Here is a 26,228-nt window from a genome sequence, read left to right on the forward strand (position 1 = left end):
CGTTTTGTACCACGCGCCTGTCCCTATCCTGTCCAAAGATGGTGAATCAATGAAGATAATTCACTCCCACTGTTTACCATTGGAAACAAATGGTCAGTTCCTGTCTGCTTAACGGAGTTCATCTCCAATAAACACCAATGCGATAGCAGCTGAGTCTGGTCTACTTAGTTCATTGTCTAAAAATGAACCAGAAAAAAACTGTGAGTGGAGTGTCTCGCTTCCTCTTCCGTCTATGCCCTGACTCCGTGTGTTGTATTTTCCTCTCCACTATCCCGGACTCCGGGACGTGAGAGACATTAGAAATAAACATGAGCGACGGGGGCCATTGTGGCCACTAGCCAGTCAAGGAAGAGAGGGGGAGAGAGAGGGGTACCACCACTACCTGAGTTGTTATCAACAAAAGACCCACATCTCACAGTTTATATATATGGTTCGGTTTATTGAAGTTGACTTTTTCCACAATCTAAACTCCATCTGGACTAATTAAGGTGAGTGAGCTTTTAATGAATGTATTTACATTTTAAAAGTTGTGCGAGCGTTACCTTTGCTGTGCTAGTGTTGGTCAGCTGCATGTCGCTCGCATAAAATGGCGACAGCAAGTGGGTTTATGTTCCCCCTTTCTGAATTGGTTATAATATTGCAAAGATGTATGTAATCCGCCTGTTAATTTATCGCTCACTCTGCGGAGTAAAAAATGTGAGTAACAACACCCGCCAGTTTTGTTACAATGTATCATTTCGGAAAATGTCATGATGGTTTCGTTGACGGGATGTGACTCGCAAGCTTTCCTCTTACAATCACTCTCTCTATTTTAATTAGTCACACTTTTATAGCTTGACTAATGTAGTTATAACGTAATGCAACAGCAAGTAGTTAACGCACTGTAGGCGTTATGGTTTATGTGGAATCTGATTTAATTTGAATCAGTCCATATCGCATCCTCATTGTTGCATGATTTTGAGGAAGATTGGCTATATTCTATTAAAGTTTAAGATATTCTAAATATCATAAAATCGTTTGTCCATGGACATTTTCCAAATGATCACAATCAGAAATTATTGGAAAATAAGACTAAATAGCCTATTTGTTTCACCCCAGCTGTGACAGAAATGTATTTATCAAACAGGTTATGCGAATGATTGAATGTTATCAGAATATCATCATTTGCACTTTTTTGTCTCTTCATATTTAAATTCATATCTCAATATACACACTGTGTGACTGATAGCCTATAGGAATGTATGCAAGCAGCAGTAGTTGTTTTAGGTTACTCCCACAACATGTCAACATTGCCATGCTTTCTGTGTGTGATTTTAGAGATTAGTTCAAAGCTGTACCCCAAAGGCTAATTTGTCTGATGTCCATGTGATAAACAAGCCATAGTGCCCCAGCTCCAATCAAGCTATCTATTCATCAGCCATGTCACAGTTATCACCCCTGACATAAACCAATTGCCATACCTTTGTTGGAAAGAAAAGAGTAGACTAGTCCTTTATGAGTAAATGGAGGAGGAGGTGGGAGTACTAGTTTAGGAGATCTTATACATTTTGTTCACCAGTGTTGGGTTCTGACCTTTAAACTTCAAAATATGAAATATCCTTATTCATGTCACCCGAGAGAGGGGAATGTAAAGTGTTTACATTCTACCAGGATATGTTATTGTCAGACATCAAGTGTCCTATGGGAGGAGAAGAGACACAGTCTGGTACAAGTCAACATGGCAGCTGTGAGTTGGGGAGGAGTGAGGAATTAGGGCAGAGATCAGGTTAGATGAAGTGAGGAAGAACATATATCACTAATCTTCTGGTTAGCAACAGAGGTGTATTGGCTGTTCTTTGTCTGTGTAGCTGTATGACCCAATGGGTGAATAAACTTGGTTTGAGCTTTACTAATTATCTGTGAAATGTTATAATGTTAATTTAGAACCTAACACCAACTAATGTCACTTTTGAAGAATTTATGGAACAAAAAAATACACACAAAGGCTTCGTAATTCATAATGGTGATGTTAACTGATCTCATAGAACAAAACATATACATCTCCTAAACCTGTGTCAACCTCAGACCTTATTTTCATCATTTATTCCAAAACCCTATTCTTTCCCCATTCTATTTTTTTCCATAGGGATGGCTGAACGAGGTATCTAATTTCCGTGTTTTAGGACTACAAGCTGGCGAGCTCTATTAGGCCTATGAATTCTAGATACTTTTGAAGCACATGTTGTGCTCTGGAAACTCCTATTCAATCCTGTAAAGACGTTTATTACAAAAAGCTAAAACGTTGATACAAAAACCTGTCAAAAAACATTTCGGACATTGAAATTACAAAGTAATTTGTGGACTATTAGGTTTCTACATTGTGTATAAGCACTACTCATTGTGTGCTTATACAGTAATCTTCACTACTCATTACATAAAAAATGTGACACTTTCTCTTTAGGAGTGTCAAGTTTGTGAGTGAAGATTACTAAAGTTTCTCTTGAAAACGCTTAATATTTAATTAAAGACTGCCTCAAAAATATGATTCAATGGAAATTGAAATGACAAAATTGAAAATCGAAGTGACAATATTGAAAATCGAGATGACTATATTGGAAATATAAATACAGTGGGCTATAGGCTACAAAGACCTATATATTTCAAATAGAGGTCGACCGAATATGATTTTTCGATACCGATTATTGGAGGACCGAAAAAGCCGATACCGATTAATCGGCCGATTTAAATTGGGGGGAAAATAAACATTTATTTATTTGTAATAATGACAATTACAACAATACTGAATGAACACTTATTTTAACTTAATATAATACATCAATAAAATCAATTTAGCCTAAAATAAATAATGAAACGTGTTCAATTTGGTTTAAATAATGCAAAAACAAAGTGTTGGAGAAGAAAGTAAAAGTGCAATATGTGCCATGTAAGAAAGCTAACGTTTAAGTTCCTTGCTCAGAACATATGAAAGCTGGTTGTTCCTTTTAACATGAGTCTTCAATTTTCCCAGGTAAGAAGTTTTAGGTTGTAGTTATTATAGGAATTATAGGACTATTTCTCTCTATACGATTTGTATTTCATATACCTTTGACTATTGGATGTTCTTATAGGCACTTTAGTATTGCCAGTGTAACAGGATAGCTTCCGTCCCTCTCCACGCTCCTACCTGGGCTCGAACCAGGAACACATCGACAACAGCCACCCTCGAAGCAACGTTACCCATGCAGAGCAAAAGGAAAAAACTACTCCAAGTCTCAGAGCGAGTGACGTTTAAAACGCTATTAGCGCGCACCCGGCTAACTAGCTAGCCATTTCACATTGGTTACACCAGCCTAATCTTGGGAGTTGACAGGCTTGAAGTCATAAACAGCGCAATGCATTGCAAAGGGCTGCTGGCAAACGCACGAAAGTGCTGTTTGAATGAATGCTTACGAGCCTGCTGCTGCCTACCATCGCTGTCAGACTGCTCTATCAAATCATCGACTTAATTATAACATAATAACACACAGAAATACGAGCCTTAGGTCATTAATATGGTCGAATCAGGAAACTATCATCTCAAAAACAAAACGTTTTTCCTGCCAGTGAAATACGGAACCGTTCTGTATTTTATCTAACGGGTGGCATCCCTAAGTCTAAATATTCCTGTTACATTGCACAACCTTCAATGTTATGTCATAATTACGTAAAATTCTGGCAAATTAGTTCGCAACGAGCCAGGCAGCCCAAACTGTTGCATATACCCTGACTCTGCGTGCAATGAACGCAAAATGACACAATTTCACCTGGTTAATATTGCCTGCTAACCTGGATTTCTTTTAGCTAAATATGCAGGTTTAAAAATATATACTTCTGTGTATTGATTTTAAGAAAGGCATTGATGTTTTTGGCTTTTTTCGCAAATGCGCTTTTGGTAAATCATCCCCCGTTTGGCGAAGTCGGCTGTCTTTGTTAGGAAGAAATAGTCTTCACACAGTTCGCAACGAGCCAGGCAGCCCAAACTGCTGCATATACCCTGACTCTGGTTGCAAGAGAAGTGACACATTTTCCCTAGTTAAAAGAAATTCATGTTAGCAGGCAATATTAACTAAATATGCAGGTTTAAAAATATATACTTGTGTATTGATTTTAAGAAAGGCATTGATGTTTATGGTTGGAGCAATGTGTACCTAAGTGATTATATGCAACACAGGACAGGCTAGATAAACTAGTAATATCATCAACCATGTGTAGTTAACTAGTGATTATGATTGATTGATACTTTTTTTTAATAAGATAAGTTTAATGCTAGCTAGCAACTTACCTTGGCTTGTTACTGCATTCGCGTAACAGGCAAGCTCCTCGTGGAGTGCAATGTAAAGCAGGTGGTTAGAGCGTTGGACTAGTTAACCGTAAGGTTGTAAGATTGAATCCCCGAGCTGACAAGGTAAAAATCTGTCGTTCTGCCCCTGAACAAGGCAGTTAACCCACCGTTCCTAGGCCGTCATTGAAAATAAGAATGTGTTCTTAACTGACTTGCCTAGTTAAATAAAGGTCAACTTTTTTTTTTATCGGCCAAATCGGCGTCCATAAATACCGATTTCCGATTGTTATGAAAATTTGAAATTGGCCCTAATTCCGATTAATCGGTCGACCTCTAATGTATATATGCGTCAGCCTACTAAATATATTTCAAAATTAAAATCAAATTCACTAACCTATACTTGTAACTTTGTAGGTAGCATGTGCTGCACCCGAATCACATGTTCTGTTCTGCTTTATGGTTTGAATGATGTGCGTAATTCCAGTCTATTTAATACAGTGTAGTACAGTAGAGTAATACAGTTCACACACACCTAGGAGACATGAACACTGCGTGTGTGAGGCACTGAAATAGAAGCAGGCCAGCGACTCTCCTGTCACCACTCACAGGAGTGTGTGGAAAAAAACAAGCCCACGAGAGCCAGGAATGGCGTGTGTGTGAGTGAGAAAAAATGAAATTAGGAGGGTGGGAGGGAGGGAGGGAACGGGATGGGGGGGACGGTTGCCATGGGGAGTGTGTGTGTGTGGAAAAAAATGAAATTAGGAGGGTGGGAGGGAATGGGATTGGGGGGGCGGTTGCCATGGGGAGAGTAACACACCAGTGGTATTGCCGACCTGTCTCTCTGGGCCAAAATTATTCAAAGGGAGAGGGAGGGACGTAAATACATCCATCCATGCGTACATACAGGGGGGCACAGTAGCCCAAATGGAGGGCACTTACTCTCTCGAGGAGGGGTGGAATTTCATTCCCCCCACAGTAGCAAAGGCCTGCTCAGCCTCTTAAAACTTCTTTGGGATAGGGGGCGGTATTTTGATGTCCGGATGAAAAGCATGCCCAAAGTAAACTGCCTGCTACTCAGGCCCAGAAGCTAGGATATGCATATGATTGGTAGATTTGGATAGAAAACACTCTAAAGTTTCTAAAACTGTTACAATAATGCCTGTGAGTATAACAGAACTGAAATGGCAGGCGAAACTCCGAGGACAAACCATTTAAAAAAAACACTGATTTCAATGGCTGGCACTTTTATAATAGGACGAAATCGTCCCTGATTGCAGTTCCTAGGGCTTCCACTAGATGTCAACAGTCTTTAGAAAGAGTTTCAGGCTGGTTTTTGGAAAAATGAGTTTGTAGTTTTTCTAAGTGGCTCCCATTTTGGCTGTAGTGTTTCCAAGCGCGTGGAAGAGAGCGCGTTCTTTGCTATTTTGCTCTGGTAAAGACGATAATGATTCTCCGTCTTAAATTGTATTGTTTATTTGCGTATTAGGGTACCTATTGTTTGATTATAAACGTTGATTGACTTGTTTGGATAAGTTTATTGGTAACGTTTTTCGATTCATTTTGGATGCATTTTGAAGGAAGGAAACCGAGTGGATTATTGACTGAAGCGCGCCAGCTAAACTGAGTTTTTATGGATATAAAGAAGGACTTTATCCAACAAAAAGGACCATTTGTAATGTAACTGGGACCTTTTGGAGTGCCAACAGAAGATCTTCAAAGGTAAGGCATATATTATATCACTATTTCTGACTTTCGTGTCGCAACTCCCTGGTTGAAAATGATTTGTTATGCAATTGTGTGCTGGACGCTGTCCTCAGATAATCGCATGGTTTGCTTTCGCCGTAAAGCCTTTTTGAAATCTGACACGGCGGCTGTATTAATAACCTCTTACATCTAGATGTTCCGCTAGCGGAACACCGCTCCAATATCCAATGATAGGGCGTGGCGCGAATTACAAACACGTCAGAAATCCAAAAACTTCAATTTTTCAAACATGACTATTTTATACCATTTTAAAGATAAGACTCTCCTTTATCTAACCACATTGTCCGATTTCAAAAAGGCTTTACAACTAAAGCAAAACATTAGATTATGTCAGGAGAGTACCCAGCCAGAAATAATCACACACCCATTTTTCAAGCTAGCATATAATGTCACAAAAACCAAAACCACAGCTAAATGCAGCACTAACCTTTGATGATCTTCATCAGATGACACTCCTAGGACATTATGTTATACAATACATGCATGTTTTGTTCAATCAAGTTCATATTTATATCAAAAACCAGCTTTTTACATTAGCATGTGACGTTGAGAACTAGCATTCCCACCGAACACTTCTGGTGAATTTACTAAATTACTCACGATAAACGTTCACAAAAAACATAACAATTATTTTAAGAATTATAGATACAGAACTCCTTTATGCATTTTCCTTTATGCTATTTTGACACCCACCAAGTTTGGTACTCACCAAACTCAGATTTACTATAAGAAAAATTCGATTACCTTTGCTGTTCTTCGTCAGAATGCACTCTCAGGACTTCTACTTCAACAACAAATGTTGGTTTGGTTCCAAATAATCCATAGTTATATCCAAATAGCGGCGTTTTGTTCGTGCGTTCAAGACACTATCCGAAGGGTAACGAAGGGTGACGCGCCGGCGCGTATCGTGACAAAAAAATTCAAAATATTCCATTACCGTACTTCGAAGCATGTCAAACGCTGTTTAAAATCCATTTTTATGAGATTTTTCTCAGGTTAAGCATCTTCAATCCAAAATTAAATCTAGAATTGGCTTCCTATACCGCAACAAAGCATCCTTTCATGCTGCTAAACATACCCTTGTAAAACTGACCATCCTACTGATCATCTATAAAATAGCCTCCAACACTCTACTCAACAAATTGGATGCAGTCTATCACAGTACCATCCGTTTTGTCACCAAGCCCCATTCACTGCCCACCACTGCGCTCTCATTGGTTGGCCCTCGCTTCATACTCGTCGCCAAACCCACTGGCTACAGGTTATCTACAAGTCTCTGCTAGGTAAAGCCCCGCCTTATCTCAGCTCACCGGTCACCATAGCAACACCCACTCGTAGCACGCGCTCCAGCAGGTTTACCTCACTGGTCACCACCAAAGCCAATTCCTACTTTGGTTGCCTTTCATTCCAGTTCTCTGCTGCCAATGACTGGAACAAACTGCAAAAATCACTGAAGCTGGAGACTTATATCTCCCTCACTAGCTTTAAGCACCAGCTGTCAGAGCAGCTCACAGATCACTGCACCTGTACATAGCCCATCTGTAAACAGCCCATCTATCTACCTCAACCCCATACTGTATTTATGTATTTATCTTGCTCCCCAGTATCTCTACTTGCACATTCATCTTCTGCACATCTACCATTCCAATGTTTAATTGCTATATTGTAATTACTTCGCCACCATGGCCTATTTATTGCCTTAACTCCCTTATCTTACCTCATTTGCACTCACTGTATATAGACTTTTTGTTTTCTGTTTTTCTACTGTATTATTGACTGTATGTTTTGTTTATTCCATGTTTAACTCTGTGTAGTTGTATGTGTCGAATTGCTATGCTTTATCTTGGCCAAATGGAACTAAATACCTGAATTTGTCCAATAGAAACTCTCTGTTGCAACTGTTGGACTAATGATTACATCCTAGGTCAGCTACAGTTGAAGTCGGAAGTTTACATACACTTAGGTTGGAGTCATTAAAACTCGTTTTACAACCACTCCACAAATTTTTTGTTAATAAACTATAGTTTTGGAAAGTTGGTTAGGATGCATGACACAGGTAATTTTTACAACAATTGTTTACAGACAGATTATTTCACTTATAATTCACTGTATCACAATTCCAGTGGGTCAGAAGTTTACATACTTGACTATGCCTTTAAACAGCTTGGAAAATTCCCGAAAATTATGCATTGGCTTTAGAAGCTTCTGATAGGCTAATTGACATAATTTGAGTCAAATGGAGGTGTACCTGTGGATGTATTTCAAGGCAAACTCAGTGCCTCTTTGCTTGACATCATGGGAAAATCTAAAGAAATCAGCCAAGAAAAATTGCAGACCTCCACAAGTCTGGTTCATCCTTGGGAGCAATTTCCAGATGCCTGAAGGTACCACGTTCATCTGTACAAACAAACAGACAGTACGCAAGTATAAACACCATGAGACCATGCAGCCGTCATACCGCTCAGGAAGGAGACGCATTCTGTCTCCTAGAGATGAACGTACTTTGGTGCGAAAAGTGCAAATCTATCCCAGAACAACAGTAAAGGACTTTGTGAAGATGCTGGATTAAACAGGTACAAAGTATCTATATCCACAGTAAAACGAGTCCTATATCAACATAACCTGAAAGGCCGCTCAGCAAGGAAGAAGCCACTGCTCTAAAACCGCCATTAAAATACCAGACTACGGTTTGCAACTGCACATGGGGACAAAGATCGTACTTTTTGTAGAAATGTCCTCTGGTCTGATGAAACAATAATAGAACTGTTTGGTCATAATGACCATCATTATGTTAGGAGGAAAATGGCGGGAGGCTTGCAAGCTGTAGAACACCTTCCCAACTGTGAAGCACAGGGGTGTCAGCATCATGTTGTGGGGGTGCTTTGCTGCAGGAGGGACTGGTGCACTTCACAAAATAGATGGCATCATGGGGCAGGAAAATTATGTGGATATATTGAAGCAACATCTGAAGACATCAGTCAAGAAGTTAAAGCCTGGTCACAAATGGGTCCAAAGTTGTGGCAAAAAGGCTTAAGTACAACAAAGTCAAGGTATTGAAGTGGCCATCACAAAGCCCTGACCTCAATCCTATAGAAAATGTGTGGGCAGAACTGAAGAAGTGTGTGCGAGCAAGGAGGCCTACAAAACTGACCCAGTTACACCAGCTCTGTCAGGAGAAATGGGCCAAAATTCACCCAACTTATTGTGTGAAGCTTGTGGAAGGCTACCTGAAACGTTTTACCCAAGTTAAACAATTTAAAGGCAATGCTACCAAATACTAATTGAGTGTATGCAAACTTCTGACCCACTGGGAATGTGATGAAAGAAATAAAAGCTGAAATCATTCTCTCAACTATTATTCTGACATTTCACATTCTTAAAATAAAGTGGTGATCCTAACTGACCTAAGACAGGGAATTTTTACTTAGATTAAATGTCAGGAATAGTGAAGAACTGAGTTTAAATGTAGTTGCCTAAGGTGTATGTAAACTTCCGACTTCAACTGTATATGCTGAAAAATGTGTGCAAAGCGGTTTTGAATGTGTCAATGTCCGTCACCTTGATGATTAAAATGAATCTCGACCTGTGCACCTACGTTGTAAACATTCATTTATAGGCTTAGCTGTAGCAACCTCATGATGGGCGTAGGGAAAATGTGATTATTATGCGCTGACCTATAGTGCACAGTGGACATGTCTGCACAGGGTTGGGGGATTCATTGTGCTGATGGAAGTCACTCTGGCATTGGGCTGAAGGACTGCGTGTGTGTGGGTGCTGTCAGGTTTGTGCTGTTGGGATTAATTGCCCTAGAGCTGTCCTCCAGTACTGCACCAATGCCTCTTGGGGAGAGGGGAAGGAAAGGAGTGGGGGGGTGGGGGGGTGTAGTTGTTACGTAGAGTTTTGGATATTATAGAGAGGAGATTGAGTCTCTGTCTCTGTCTGTGAATTAGGCATGCGCCATCCGCATGCCTAATGCGAATCCCACCTTTCCAAAATGAAGGCCCCCGAAAATCTTCTAGAGTGATTGTCCTGCTACAGATCTGAAACTGTTCACAAAGCTTTTGTGCTGTGAATTGTTTGGCGAGCCTATAAGTGTGGAACTGTGTCATGCAGTGTTTTAAAATTGTCCAGAGTGCAGTGTGTATGAAGGAGGGGAAGTAAAAGGAGGACAGTGAGCGGTGGGGGAAGGGAGAGGAGAGGGGGTGGCATGGGATAGGAGCTCTCTTTACAGAAGATTGAGAGATTGGAAGGGGAGCGAGGAAAGACTGGGGTTCACTATATTGTAGGGCTGTCCCAGTCCAAAAAATCTTAGTCGACCAAGAGTTGTCTGTTTTTTCGACGTGTGTTTTTTTTTCATATATTGATACATCCTATGTGTTTTAATCATCAAATCAACTATATTCACTGAGCTTGTCTGATGCTTTAAGCACAATGTTTGATTCAATATTTAAGACACACATGACTAGAGGAGAACCGTCCAGCAATTGATTTGATAAAAAAAAGACAGCGAGTGACTATCCCCCGTTGTCTCTTTCTGCAGCGACATCAAACTGTTTATCGCACCGTCTGTGTTGCTAAAGCTGCAGCAAAATTACAGCCATTTCTGACTGAAAAATGCTGTTATTGAAATCCGTCATTTGTTTAGAAAAAACATTCCCTTTACCATTGCTCTCTTTACGTGACACATGTATGCTTCGCATGCACGTGACCAAAGACCTATTTGCACGGGACCAGTATTACTGGAGAACATTGGTTATGTAATTATTACTCCAGAATGTCCGTTATTCCAGAGGACAATTCGGAGGGGTTAGTTTTTTTCCAAACTGCCCCCTGTAATAAAAATAAAAATGTCTTAATAAATTGACTGTTATGACGGAAGCCTGGAGGTTTTTATTCTATGCGTGAAGATACAGTATTTCAACATGTCCAGGTGATAGCCACATTGATAACTCCAGCTTGGTTCCCAAGTTTCTAAACCATACCAAACCATCTTTCGTATAGTGTCTCCATAATAATTGAATTGTGGAAGTGTGATCATAATCATTGGGATATTTTAGCAATCCGCAGTATGTCCTAAATGCCCCCCAGCCTTCAGATTTGCGCTAAACAGTGCAATTGCACTTTAGATGCATTTTAAGGCTATTGATGAGAAAGTTAATTTATCATTTCCAAACGTTTAGGTCATTTGTATGCTGCTTTGTGATCTATTAACAGCAAGGGTTGTATTAAATATGGTCAATACTGATGCATTTTGCAATATTCAATTCATATGCACAAAACCTGTATGAACAAAAGCATTCACTATGAAACTTGATAGGCTACATTTAGGTCATGCATATAGCTTATGTGCAACACTTAGTTCAATTTATCGAATAAGTTATTGTTTTCATGCTAAAACCGTGAGCAACACCTGTCAAACTCAGACACTTCTCTCAAAACACAGGGATGTCGATTAGCACGGGACTTAGTATTATCAGAGGACATTGGAGTTCGCCAAAAAAACGTTGGTTATTCTAGCTAGAATGTAGGGCTGGGCGGTGTACCGTATTTTACTATATACCGGTAGTGATGCACGGACCGGTTTGGGTTTTTCCTTTACCTTCTATAACGGTATTTGAATGTTTGGTTTGTTAAATATGATACGCCGGTTGTAACGTCCATCTTTATAGTTTACTCCGCTGCTCGAGTCTCTCCTGTCTCTCTTTCCACACAGACCTAGTCCCACCCCCTGTCACTCAAGAGTGCATTTGTTGTTGACCACGAGATACTTTTGTTCAGTCTGCATGGTCAATGCAGCACATGCAACAATGTTGTTTCCAATTTGATCTTAATATAAATCCACAAGCGTTCAATAATTACAATATTAATTTGTGTTTCTTACATTTGCAAACTGCTAGTTTGTAATTTCTTAGCAAGTTAAGCTACATCGTGTTAGCCACTAATGCTAGTTAGCTGGCTAGAAAACTAACTAATAAAAGTACTGAGTCAGAGCAAACGTAGCGAGCTAATACAGCCTGATACCAGTGCTGGTGGTGGCCTAAATCAGCATGTTGTTTGTGCAACAGTATCTTCTATATCAAGGAGGAATAGGCAAAGCTTGAATTTGTTGGCTATATGAATAAAGATTTAATGTAGCCAAAGGTTATAGGGGTCCCCTAGGAAACACTGAACATCACTTTGGTTCCTACCCTGTCACAATAACTCGTCCATGGCATTGTCATATCAAACAACACTGTATTCAAAGTGCCCACTGTTATCTATATTCTAACTATAGAATTATAATAAACGTTATATTTCCATGATTCCAAAAGTTCACCCATGTGTTTTGATCTATATCGCAATTGCAACATTTGGTTAAAATAAGGCCTAGTATTTTTGCCCACATCGTGGAAATGATCTCAAATGAGTGCAGGAAATGCAGAAATTGATAAAAATGCAGGAAATTATTTTAGGTTGAATTGAACAGTATAAAACAATCAGAATGGAGAAAGACCCATTTGAAATCATTTAGAATATATGTGTTGCCACCCAATGGTCACACACAACTCATAAAGCAAATGTAGAACTTTTATTAATCAAAAACATAAAATAGCGTCATACTGTCCAAAATGTGAAAAATACCATATGATATGATATTTTGGACATATCGCCCAGCCCTACTGTAATTGTTACTCTCCTGACATGTAAAAATGACAGACATGGCATTTTCGGACGGGACAAAAATGACAGTGTTTAGTGCTTGTGCACAGAATTACATTACCTGACCTCTCCCAGTAAAACGAATCCTGTCCAAATAGGGCACAATGGGACCTGACCTATAGCATATCATAATCACATCAATGACTTGTTTATAACAAATTCTAAACACCGTAACACGTGACAGCAAAATGGATGCAGAGGACGTGACAAATAAGGTTTACTGGTTGCTCAGGAGGTAAAGGGAAAATCAGATGTGTGGAATAAATTTGACTAGTTGTGGAAAATACTGGAAATCAAGAAAATGTTAAGGAGCAAGCGCTGTGTGCCAAACAGGTGCTGTATAGATTACAATATATTTTTTTCTGACCTTTTGGAACAATGTAAACAACATTTGAATTAATTATAAGCATACCAGGGAGTCTGTAAAGTTTTCTTGCTAAGCCTTTGTTACAGCAAAGACTAAAAAAATCAAACTAATTCAGTCGTGAATGCAATTTCCGAAATGGAGAAGTTTATTGTTTAAGCTAATTATTCAAGGCTCACTATTTTAAAACTGAAATGTTTAATAGCATTTAAAATCATGAATGACTCGTGATGACATGAACGAATGATTGATTGATTGATACAGTAGCCTATACAGTGCCTTCAGAAAGTATTCAGGCCCCTTGACTTTTTCCACATTTTGTTATGTTACACTCATATTCTAAGATGTATTAAATAAATACAAATCCTCAGAAATCTATACACAATACCCCATAATGACAAAGCGAAAACAGGTTTTTCGAAATGTTAGCAAATGTATTACAACTTTAAAACAGAAATACCTTATTTACAAAAGTATTCAGACCCTTTGCTTGAGCTCAGGTGCATCCTGTTTCCATTGATTATTTTTGAGATGTCTCTTGATTGGAGTCCACCTGTGGTAAATTCAGTTGATTGGACATGATTTGGAAAAGCGCAAACCTGTCTATATAAAAGGTCTCACAGTTGACCGTGCATGTCAGAGCAAAAACCAAGGTCAAAATAATTGTCCGTACAGCTCCGAGACAGGATTTTGTCAAGGCACAGATCAGGGGAAGGGTGCCAAAAATGTCTGCAGCATTGAGGGTCCCCAAGAACACAGTGGCTTCCATCATTCTTAAATGGAAGAAGTTTGGAACCACCAAGACTCTTCCTAGAGCTGGCCGCCCATCCAAACTGAGCAATCTAGGGAGAAGGGCCTGGGTCAGGGAGGTTAATAAGAACCCGGTGGTCACTCTGACAGAGCTCTGGAGTTTCTTTGAGGAGATGGGAGAACCTTCCAGAAGGACAACCATCTCTGCAGCACTCCACCAATCAGGCCTCTATGGTAGAGTGGCCAGACGGAAGCCACTCCTCAGTAAAAGGCACATGACAGTCCGCTTGGAGTTTGCCAAAAGGCACGTAAAGGACTTTCAGACCATGAGAAACAAGATTCTCTGGTCTGATGAAACCAAGATTGAACTCTTTGGCCTGAATGCCAAGGGTCACGTCTGGAGGAAAACTGGCACAATCCCTATGGTGAATTATGGTGGTGGCAGCGCATTTGTTATAAAATATAATTTTTATTAGTGTTGCACCATTGTTCTTATGTAATATAAGCATATTTAATTTTCAGTAGCAAATGTCTTAGACTGATGGACTGTGCAATCCCCACTGCCTCCACAATGGCAAAGCATTGTATTTGGAACAAATCATTCACTAAACCTCAACTAAATCTTGTAATATATATTGTGGAAATTGAGCAAGTTGAGGAGACTAAACTGCTTGGAGTAACCCTAGATTGTAAACTGTCATGGTCATAACATATTGATGCAACAGTAGCTAAGATGGGGAGAAGTCTGTCCATAATAAAGCGTTGCTCTACCATGATATGATCTGGTAGAGCAGCACTAACAACAAGGCAGGTCCTATAGGCCCTACTTTTGTCGCACCTTGACTACTGTTCAGTCGTGTGGTCAGGTGCCACAAAAAAATGACTTAGGAAAATTGCAATTGACTCAGAACAGGGCAGCATGGCTGGCCCTTGGATACACAGAGAGCTAACATGTCAAAGTGGAGGAGAGATTGACTTTATCACTACTTATATTTATGAGAGGTATTGACATGTTGAATGCACCGAGCTGTCTGTTTGAACTACTGGTGCACAGCTCGGACACCCATGCATACCCCATAAGACATGCCACAAGAGGTCTCTTCACAGTCCCCAAGTGAAAAACAGACTGTGGGAGGCGCGCAGTACTACATAGAGCCATAACTACATGGAACTATTCCACATCAAGTAACTGATGCAAGCAGTAAAATTTGATTTTAAAACACACTTTATGGAACAGCGGGGACTGTGAAGCAACACAAACATAGGCACAGGCACAGACACATGCATACACACACGATAACATAAGCACTATACACACACGTACACGTGGACTTTGTATTGTAGATATGTGGTAGTGGTGGAGTTGGGGCCTGAGGGCACACTGTGTTGTGAAATCTGTGAATGTATTGTAATGTTTTTAAAATTGTGTAACTGCCTTAATTTTGCTGGACCCCAGGAAGAGTAGCTGCTGCCTTGGCAGCCACTAATGGGGATCCATAATAAATACAAATAGAAATGGATCAGTCCACTCAGACAGATGTCTTGTACACCATGCTACTTTTTTTTTTGCTACTAAAGAAATCACTGTTGACCAACAGCTTGTCGACTAAATGGAGTCAGCCCTAATACTGTACATTGGCCTATAGCCCTATAAAAACCTTGTAACTTGGCTTGTGAGTTGAATTTTAAAAGCAGCACACTATATTGACAAACAAGAATACCAAATCATGAAGGCATCAAATATGTTTGTTTATATTATACAGTAGATAATGGTACCACCATTTAAGACATCTCCAAACCAGATAATATTAAATGACTTGGAGGAATTTCATTGTGTAGTGTAAAATGTGTTTCTGGGCACATTTCTATGAATGCTGTCCTCACTGATTTCTCTGTGTACTCTTTCTCTCTCTCCACATTGTCTTATACAGTATCAATCAAAAGTTTGGACACATACTCATTCAAGGTTTTTTTAAAAATGTTTTACTATTTTCTACATTGTAGAATAATAGTGAACTATGAAATAACACATATGGGATCATGTAGTAACCAAAAAGTGTTACCAAAAAATATATTTTAGCTTCTTCAAAGTACCCACCCTTTGCCTTGATGACAGCTTTGCACACTCTTGGCACTCTCTCAACCAGCTTCACCTGTAATGCTTTTCCAGCAGTCTTGAAGGAGTTCCCACATATGCTGAGCACTTGTTGGCTGCTTTTCCTTCACTCTGCGGTCCAACTCATCCCAAACTGTCTCACTTGGATTCAGGTCGGGTGATTGTGGAGGCCAGGTCATCTGATGCAGCACTCCTTCACCCTAAAATAGCCCTTACACAGCCTGGAGGTGTGTTGGGTCATTGTCCTGTTGAAAAACAAATGATAGTCCTACTAAGCACAAACCAGATGGGATGGCATATCGCTGCAGAATGCTCTGGTCGCCATGTTGGTTAAGTGTGCCTTGAATTCTAAATAAATCGCAGACAGTATCACCAGCAAAGCACCCCCACACCATCACACCTCCTCTATGCTTCATGGTGGGAACCACACATGCGGAGTTCATTCGTTCACCTACTCTGTGTCTCACAGAGACACGGCGGTTGGAAACAAAAATCTAATTTGGACAGAATTCCGCAGGTCTAATGTCCATTGCTCCTGTTTCTTGGCCCAAGCAAGTCTCTTCTTATTATTGGTGTCGTTTAGTTGTGGTTTCTTTGGTTAGAGTGTTGGGCCAGTAACCGGAAGGTTGCTGGATCGAATCCCAGAGCTGACAAGGTAAAAATCTGCCGTTCTGCCCCTTGTTTAATACTTTTTTGGTTACTACATGATTCCATATGTGTTAATTCATAGTTTTGATGTCTTCACTATTATTCTACAATATAGAAAAAAATAAAGAAAAACCCTTTGAGTAGGTGTCCAAACTTTTGACTTAGCACATATTTTAATTAATCATACATGATGTATGATTAATTAAACTTTTAATTGTTTTCTTTTTCTCTTCATCTTATTTGCAGGTTCTTCTCTGGCTCCCTGAAAGGAACACACATACACATACATACATACATACATACATACATACATACATACATACATACATACATACATACATACATACATACATACATACATACATACATACATACATACATACACATACACACATACACGCACACTGTGATGTGAGAAAACAACGCATGGTCATGTTCTCCCAAGCTCCCCTCCCAATGGCTTGTCTATAATCAGGACCCCAACCCCAACTGAACCACAACCCGACCCCCGTACTCCTCGTCCGGCTACCACAACCAACTCCCACCCTCTACTCCAACCATGGCCAGCAAGAGGAAGTCCACCACCCCCTGTATGATCCCCAATAAGACCATTCACCTCCGTGAGGAGCTGGAGCAGGACTCGTGGCTGTCAGACCCTCCTTTCCTCCTCAGACAGGCCCAGGCCCGGGACCAAGGCTACCCCGTGGGCGGTAACAGGCAGATCCCGATGGAGCGATCCCCAGTTGAGTCCTCCAGGCTTGAGGGGGGCGACATTGTCAAAGACTGGGGTGGCACCTACACATGCAGGCATTGTAACTTTGAGAGCCAGGACCTCAACCTGTTCCTGGACCATGTCTACAGTGGCCACCCGGACTTCAGAGCTGACCCCAGCTTTCAGTGCATGGACTGTGGGGTGTCGGCAGCCAAGTTCGAGGGCCTGGCCCTGCACAACGCTCGGGTCCATCTCAGCACTGTGAGCACCACCCTACAGCTGAGGAAGAGGGACATGAGGTTCGTGGTGGAGCAGAGTCTGGTCACAGGGACAGAGACAATGAGGGACACAGAGATCTCCATCACCAAGACCCCCATCATGAGGTTGATGAAGGGCAAGTCAGAGTCCAAGAGGATTGTGGTGTCCCATTCTTTCCCTGATGAACCCTCCTCAGACCCCCCACCCCTCTCCATCTCTACCTCCAAAGAGACCAAGAGAAAAGAGACCCCCAAAGTGACGGTTACTCACGTCCCTACCATAGTGCACAATGGGACGGTCACCAAGGTCACGCTGCCCTCAGCTATTCAGATAGTGAATGACTCGGGGGCTCTGCCCATGCTCAAGACCGCCATCACACAGGTACTTAGTACATACATTTTTGCTGCGTTTCGGGTACTGGTATGTTCATTACTGCAAATGAGAATTATTAAACTTATTTGGTTCAATGTTTTATTTAATTACTTTGCCAGAATGTGTACATCTTCCCTCAGGGAGTTGAATGCAGTTCAACGTTTTTTTTCTATTCTCTGAACCAGGTTGTGTCCGTGATCCAGAACAGAAACTTTCACCATCAGACAGCTCCCATCACTGTCTCCTCAGCTTTCTCCTCCACCTCCTCTTACTCCACCTCCACCAAGAACATGCCCAAGGTACAATTCCCCCTTTGATTAAATTGTGTCGGTCCCACTTTATATGAAGACTTGATAGGCAGTGTAGGTACACATTATTACAAATACATGTTTTTTAGTGTCTTTTGAGCTAAGTGTAAATCTTCTCCTGTTTCATATGAAATAGTTCCATGAAGTAGTGTAAATTCTGTAATTACGATTTTGGTGCTACATAAAATATGTTTCTACCTTCTGTGGTCCAGGTGATGATCCCTCTGAGCAGTATCCCAACCTACAACGCCTCCATGGACTCGTCCTCCTTCCTCAAGACGTCCTTCAGTAAGTTCCCCTACCCCACCAAGGCAGAGCTCTGCTACCTCACCGTGGTTACCAAGTTCCCAGAGGAGCAGATCAAAATCTGGTTCACCGCCCAGAGACTCAAGCAGGGCATTAGCTGGTCTCCAGAAGAGATTGAGGAGGCCAGGAGGAAGTTGTTCAACACCATCATACAGACTGTGCCACCTAGCACCCAGCACCAGACACTACACCATGGCCAGACCCAGGCCCAGCATACCATCACGGTCCTGCCTGCCTCTCTGGGTCCTACGGGGATCCCTCACATCCTCCAGGGCTCTCTGGTGGGCCAGGGAGGGGTGATTGTCACCCAACCCATGATGGCCAATAGCATCCAGGTCAGCAGTGCCCCCATGGCCCTGGCGGTCACACCCAAGCATCAAGCTGCGGCCCGGCCTATGGTGCAGGCCCGGCCTGCCGCCGCCCAGGTGGCGGATAAGGGGATCAGCATGGCGGGGGGGACAGTGGGGAGCAGTAGTAGTAGTAGTAATGGTGGAGGGAGTACTAGTAGTATCAGCAGTGGTAGTAGTAGTTTCAGTAGCCATGCTAGTGTTATTAACTTTAGCCTTGGCAACAACCGAGGGAACAACATTCATAGCAATCCCAATGGCAAAGCCATCAACACCAATGGTAAAATCAATCTTGCTATTGCTATTCTCAATGGTAAAAGCAACAGCAATGCTCTCAGTATGGTTAAAAGCATCAGCACTGACAGTAGGCGCAATATCGGCAGCAAAAGCCACAACAGTACTATTGCTAAAATGATCAGTGAGAGTAGAGTCATCGCTGATATCAAAAGCACCATCGACAACAAACCCAACAGCAGCAAAGATACTAACAGCAGCAGCTTGAGCAACAACAAATTAACCACCACCCCGACCTGTGGTCCCACAGCCACAGCTACTCCTCCCCCTACAACCTCCACAAACACCACCAGTAACCCCACCACCACCAAAACAGAGGTGGCTTCTTCCCCCTCCACCAAACATTCTTCCCTGGCACCAAGTGGGAGCACGGTCGCCAGCGGAACCCCAAGTTCCCGAACGCTCCCCAACACCTTCCTGGACCCTAGCTTCTACAAGAGCAAGAAGTCAGTGGAGCAACTGTGGGCACTCAAAAAGAGCTTCACTAACAACCAGTTCCCCAACCAGGAGGAGGTGGACCGTCTCATCTCCTTCACCGGCCTGACCGTGCGCGAGGTCCGCAAGTGGTTCAGCGACCGCCGCTATCACTTCCGCAACCTCAAGGGGGGGCGTTCAAGTACGGGCGTTCAGGGTGGTGCTAGCACTCCAATCACACCCGGGTCGGCTAGTGCAACCACCCGATCTGGGACCCCCAGTGGTAACAGTGGTACCCCCATGGACGTGTTGGACACTGCCACTCCCAATGAACCCCCCCCAAAAAAACAGCAGGGGTTGGCAGCCCTCAGCTCCCCTCCCTCACAGATGCCCACTTCCCCAACCACCCCGTCCAGACGGCCCCCCAGACCCCCCTCCCCAGACTTCACAGCCATCCGCTACAAAGAGCGGGACCCTCAGCAGGTGAGTGGTGGTGTGACTGTGATGATTATGACTTAGTTTATCTACACATAGCTTAGTGTTCCATAAGATTCTTTTTAATCTCATATCGGTTAAGTATCCCTTTAATGTGTATTTACTGCCAATCAAATTTGCTCACTGTGACATGAGAAACTTACGCTCATCTACCCTACAGTAATCTCCTCTCTACCTCACCAGGTGAGGGCGCTGGAGGCCAGCTTCAGCCAGGACACTGACCCCTCCGGAGAGGAGGTGGACCACCTCCGGTCTGAAACCAAGATGACCCGCAGAGAGATTCACAGCTGGTTTGCTGAACGCAGGAAGAGAGTTGCTGCTGAGAAGAAGAAAGAGAAGTTAGAGAGGGAGGAAGAGGAGGAGGAGGAGATGGATGCAGGGGAGGTGGGAGGTAAGAGTAATGATGATGCCGGGGTGAAGAAAGAGGAGGATGCGGAGGAGAGGCAGAAGGAGGATGGTTCATGCTCAGAGCTGAAGGTGAACCCCATTAAGATCAACCTGAAGATGCTCAAAGTGACTGAGTCCAATGGCAAAATGGAGACTGAGGCAGGGCAGGCAGACAGCCCTACGATGCCTACCCTATTTCCCCCAAACCTTAGCCCAGAACCCTACCCAGCCCCAACCCTCACCCCTGTTCCAGCCACAATTCCATCTCTAACCCCAAATCCAACCCCATCACCCAAACCCTCTGCCTCTACAACCCCAAAACCAGCAGCACAATCTTCCACCCCTGCCCTCAAGCCCTCCACATCCCCCAAACACTCCCCTATCCGGGGCAAGAAGACATTAGGGCAGCTCCACCTCCTGAAGCAGGTGTTTGCCCGGACCCAGTGGCCCAGTGCGGTCCAGTATGACGAGCTGATCTCTTCCACGGGGCTGCCCAGGCCCGAGGTGGTGCGCTGGTTCGGTGACTGTCGCTACGTGCAGAAGAACGGCCAGCTGAAGTGGCTAGAGGCCCACCAGACCATGGTCCTGGAAGAGGACTTCCAGAGGGGAGACACTCAGATTCTCAAGGCCCATCTGGAGGCTCATGGGAGTCTGGAGGAGGAACAGGTACGACTCTCCCATTATCTCGGATCAAGAGTTTTTATATTACAGAGTGGCTGCTGTTCTGGATTTCTAGAACCCGACTTGCCGTGGCTAATGATACGGATATTTCTGCACATGCGCAGGATTTTCTTTTTACATAGTTATTTATTCCGCTGCCAACGTAGCTTCTGCTCAGTGCTCCGCTGCCGCTTCCCCCTACTACAATAAATACAAAAAAATGTAAGTCAATGCTAAAGACATGGTCGACATGTCTATCTGCATGTAGCCTTACACCCCTTTTTTTCCAGGAGGGGTGTAAGGCTACATGCAGATATCATGTTGTACACAATCGACATGCAAGGAATAATAGTGAGCCTAAAACGTTCGGCTGCCCAGAGCTGTTCCACCAGCTAGGTATCCTACTCGTGTGGTATTTGCATGATTATTGAGAAGTGAAATAGCAGTTAGTAGGGCAGCGTTTTCCAAACTTGGTCCTCGAGACCCCAAGGGGTGTATGTTTTAGTTTTTGCCCTAACACTACACAGTTGATCAAATTATCAAAGCTTGATGATTAGTTTATTATTTAAATCAGCTGTATAGTGCTAGGGCAAAAAACAAAATGTGCACCTCTTGGGGTTCAGAGTACCAAGTTTGGGAAACCCTGTAGTAAATCCTGTGTGTGGTTAAAACTCACATCGTTTTTTGCCCCAATACAAAACTCAAGTGGGGAGTTACAGTTGAAGTCAGAAGTTTACATACACTTGTTTTTCAACCACTCCACACATTTCTTGTTAACAAACTATAGTTTTGGCAAGTCAGTTAGTACATCTACTTTGTGCATGACACAAGTCATTTTTCCAACAATTGTTTACAGGCAGATTATTTTTCTTGTAATACACTGTATCACAATACCAGTGGATCAGAAGTTTACATCCACTAAGTTGACTGTGCCTTAAAACAGCTTGGAAAATTCCAGAAAATTATGGCTTTAGAAGCTTCTGATAGGTTAATTGACATCATTTGAGTCAATTGGAGGTGTACCTGTGGATGTATTTCAATGCCTATCTTCAAACTCAGTGCCTCTTTGCTTGACATCATGGGAAAATCTAAATAAATCAGCCAAGACCTCAGAAAAGAAATTGTAGACCTCAACAAGTCTGGTTTATCCTTGGGAGCAATTTCCAAATGCCTGAAGGTACCACATTCATCTGTACTAACAATAGTACCCGAGTATAAACACCATGGGACCACACAACCATCATACCACTCAGAAAGGAGACGCGTTCTGTCTCCTAGAGATGAACATACTTTGGTGCAAAAGTGCAAATCAATCCCAGAACCACAGCAAAGGACCTTGTGAAGATGCTGGAGGAAACAGTTACAAAAGTATCTATATCCACAGTAAAACAAGTCCTATATCGACATAGCCTGAAAGGCCGCTCAGCAAGGAAGAAGCCACTGCTTCAAATCCGCCATAAAAAAGCCAGACTACAGTTTGCAACTGCACATGGGGGCAAAGATTGTACTTTTGGGAGAAATGTCCTCTGGTCTGATGAAACAAAATTGGAACTGTTTGGCCATAATGACCATTTATGTTTGGAGGAAAAAGGTGGAGGCTTGCAAGCTGAAAAACACCATCCCAACCGTGAAGCGCGGGGGTGGCAGCATCATGTTGTGTGGGTGCTTTGCTGCAGGAGGGACTGGTGCACTTCACAAAATAAATGGCATCATGAGGGAGGAAAATTATGTGGATATATTGAAGCAACATCTCAAGACATCAGTCAGGAAGTTAAAGCTTGGTTGCAAATGGGTCTTTCAAATGGACAATGACCCCAAGCATACTTCCAAAACTGTGGCAAAATGGCTTAAGTACAACAAAGTCAAGGTATTGGAGTGGCCATCACAAAGCCAGACCTCATTCCCATAGAAAGTTTGTGGGCAGAACTGAAAAAGCGTGTGCGAGCAAGGAGGCCTACAATCCTGACTCAGTTACACCAGCTCTGTCAGGAGGAATGGGACAAATTTCACCCAACTTGGGAAGCTTGTGGAAGGTTACCCAAAACGTTTGACCCAAGTTAAACAATTTTAAGGCAGTGCTACCAAATACTAATTGAGTGTATGTAAACTTCTAACCCTCTGGGAATGTGATGAAAGAAATAAAAGCTGAAATAAATCATTCTCTCTACTATTATTCTGACATTTCACATTTTTTAAATAAAGTGGTGATCCTAACTGACCTAAGACAGGGAATTTTTACTAGGATTAAATATCAGGAATTGTTTAAATGTATTTGGCTAAGATGTATGTAAACTTCCGACTTCAACTGTACATGCAGCTATATAGGCAGCATATCAAACACAAGACTTAGACACAGTCTAATTAGCTGTTTACTATGCGTTACTATGTAGTTTTATTTATTTTATTTCACCTTTATTTAACCAGGTGGCCAGTTGAGAACAAGTTCTCATTTACAACTGCGACCTGGCCAAGATAAAGCAAAGCAGTTCGACACATACAACAACAAATGTAATAACCTGGTATTTGTGCACCTGAATGTAAAGTGTGACTAGAACTGTTGCGGTGACCATATTACCGCTACACCAGCGATCAAGAGTTAAAGGCAGTCAAATTCCATATGACTGTTTAGTCACAGTAATTAGGCATCTCCAAGCTCTGATCCTGCTGATGGTCATTAGTAGCCTACCAAACTTGCTAACTGCCTGGTACTCAGCACTCTATTGTCCCTCTAATCACTCTGTTATCAATGCAAATGTGTTTCGAATCAAATCGAATCAAACACTTCATGGGAGCCTGTGAGCTCATGTTGCGTTCCTCTACTAAAAGGAGGAGGATTCCATCAGCTTTCTATAGACTATGCCTACTATATTTATTTTTCAACTTTCTTAATATTAAGCACATTATTTATCTTTACAACAGGAGTATAGCCTACCTGGCTGGCATGAAAGTGAACCACGGGAAAAGCGTTCTCCATTCACTATTTACCTGCATAGATGACATGTATTTTTCCCGCTGCCCCTGTTTCGAGACAGGTGCATGCTATTGGTCCATTTTAAATCACAACAAATTTCACACATATTATTTAGTATATGTAAAGACAACATTAAATCAAGAATAGTCTGATGGGTGACAATATTAGCCTATCACTTGTGAATTATATATTATCACCTGAATGATGTAACAAACTGACTTTTTGTTGTTGACTTTCCCTAATCATAGTAGCACACCTCTTGTAGCCTGCCCATTGGCCTATATGTTATGATAAGGTTTGTATGTCGAATAAAGTGGCCAATAACTTCTTAAAATTGAGTATATTAATCCGCTTTACAAATCAAATGTATTTATATAGCCCTTCTTACATCAGCTGATATCTCAAAGTGCTGTACAGAAACCCAGCCTAAAACCCCAAACAGCAAGCAATGCAGGTGTAGAAGCACGGTGGCTAGGAAAAACTCCCTAGAAAACTCCCTAGAAACTCCCCAAAATCTAGGAAGAAACCTGGAGAGGAACCAGGCTATGAGGGGTGGCCAGTCCTCTTCTGGCTGTGCCGGGTGGAGATTATAACAGAACATGGCCAAGATGTTCAAATGTTCATAAATGACCAGCATGGTCAAATAATAATAATCACAGTAGTTGTCGAGGCTGCAACAGGTCAGCACCTCAGGAGTAAATGTCATTTGGCTTTTCATAGCCGATCATTGAGAGTATCTCTACCGCTCCTGCTGTCTCTAGAGAGTTGAAAACAGCAGGTCTGGGACAGGTAGCATGTCCGGTGAACAGGTCAGGGTTCCATAGCCGCAGGCAGAACAGTTGAAACTGGAGCAGCAGCACGGCCAGGTGGACTGGGGACAGCAAGGAGTCATCATGCCAGGTAGTCCTGAGGCATTGTCCTAGGGCTCAGGTCCTCCGAGAGAGAGAAAGAAAGAAAGAGAGAATTAGAGAGAGCATACTTAAATTCACACAGGACACCGGATAAGTCAGGAGAAATACTCCAGATATAACAGACTGACCCTAGCCCCCTGACACATAAACTGCAGAGCCTAACTGGTATACATAAGCAGCACGTGAGTTTCAAGTTTGGGGTAGATAATTTTCACAATATGCTATTCTTTGCTTCTGAAATAGACTACATTTTCTTCATATCATGCTTCTTTGGACCTGTCTAATAATAATAATGGATGTGTTGTGAAGGTGTAGGGTATATTACATGGATGTATTATACTTTTTTAAATGTAGATGTTCCAAAGGTCTGCATCAGTGGTTTGTGTGGAAGCCAGGAGATGCTAAATGTGTTTCTGTTAATTAACGGTCAATTACCATGAGACCTACAGTTATTTGCTTGACAATCACCTGCTGACAAAATTTCCTGACCACCTCAGCCCTACGTGTGACTAGCAATTGTCAATACTCTCATGTTGCCTGTGTGTCTATATTTTGAGTAGCATAATTCATGTCACTGGTAATATGTAACAGACTGTGTCTGTCCTCTCCAGGTGTTGGAGCTGGCACAGGCTAGTGGGCTAACAGAGGAGCTGGTACGACGCTGGTTTACTACCCAGGTTCCTCTACTTCTGCAGGGGAAGGATAGTGGGGAAGCAGGGGAGACACCCGGGGTGGGGGGAGTAACTGTAACAGCCAGCCCAGCACCCACGGCACCCATGGAGGGAGGAGTGGCGGAGCCGGTCCAAGGAGAGGGGGTGGTGAAAGAGGAGAAGATGGAGCAGTCGGTGTGTGGAGGAACGTAAGGGGGATGAGGAGAGGAGTGCGGGAAAACAAGACTGAATCCTGTAAAAGGTAGTTGTTTTCCCACCAATTTTTATTTGATATGTAGTCTGCATTATTTTCTTGGTATATGTATGTTTTGAATATTGACATATTACACTTATCATTGACATTCACTGAGTTTACAAAACGTTAGGAACACCTTTCTAATATTGAGTTGTACCCCCTTTTGCCCTCAGAACAGCCTCAATTCGTCGGGGCATGAACTCTACAAGGTGTCGAAAGCATTCCACAGGGATGCTGGCCAGTGTT

At 42.3% G+C, this 26,228-nt stretch overlaps 1 protein-coding gene across 1 annotated transcript; it reads left to right on the plus strand.

The window, feature by feature from the left end:
- The first annotated feature begins 43 nt into the window (after positions 1-43).
- LOC115169396 (zinc fingers and homeoboxes protein 3) lies at positions 44-26,203 on the plus strand. Its single transcript, XM_029724968.1, has 7 exons — positions 44-488; positions 16,888-17,992; positions 18,169-18,282; positions 18,504-20,135; positions 20,331-21,200; positions 25,688-25,988; positions 26,156-26,203. The coding sequence occupies exons 2-6, from the start codon at positions 17,201-17,203 to the stop codon at positions 25,937-25,939; spliced, it is 3,660 nt and encodes a 1,219-aa protein (XP_029580828.1). The 5' UTR covers positions 44-488; positions 16,888-17,200; the 3' UTR covers positions 25,940-25,988; positions 26,156-26,203.
- The last annotated feature ends 25 nt before the right edge of the window (positions 26,204-26,228 follow it).

This window comes from Salmo trutta, chromosome 31 (assembly GCF_901001165.1).
Source record: "Salmo trutta chromosome 31, fSalTru1.1, whole genome shotgun sequence".
Taxonomy (NCBI): domain Eukaryota; kingdom Metazoa; phylum Chordata; class Actinopteri; order Salmoniformes; family Salmonidae; genus Salmo; species Salmo trutta.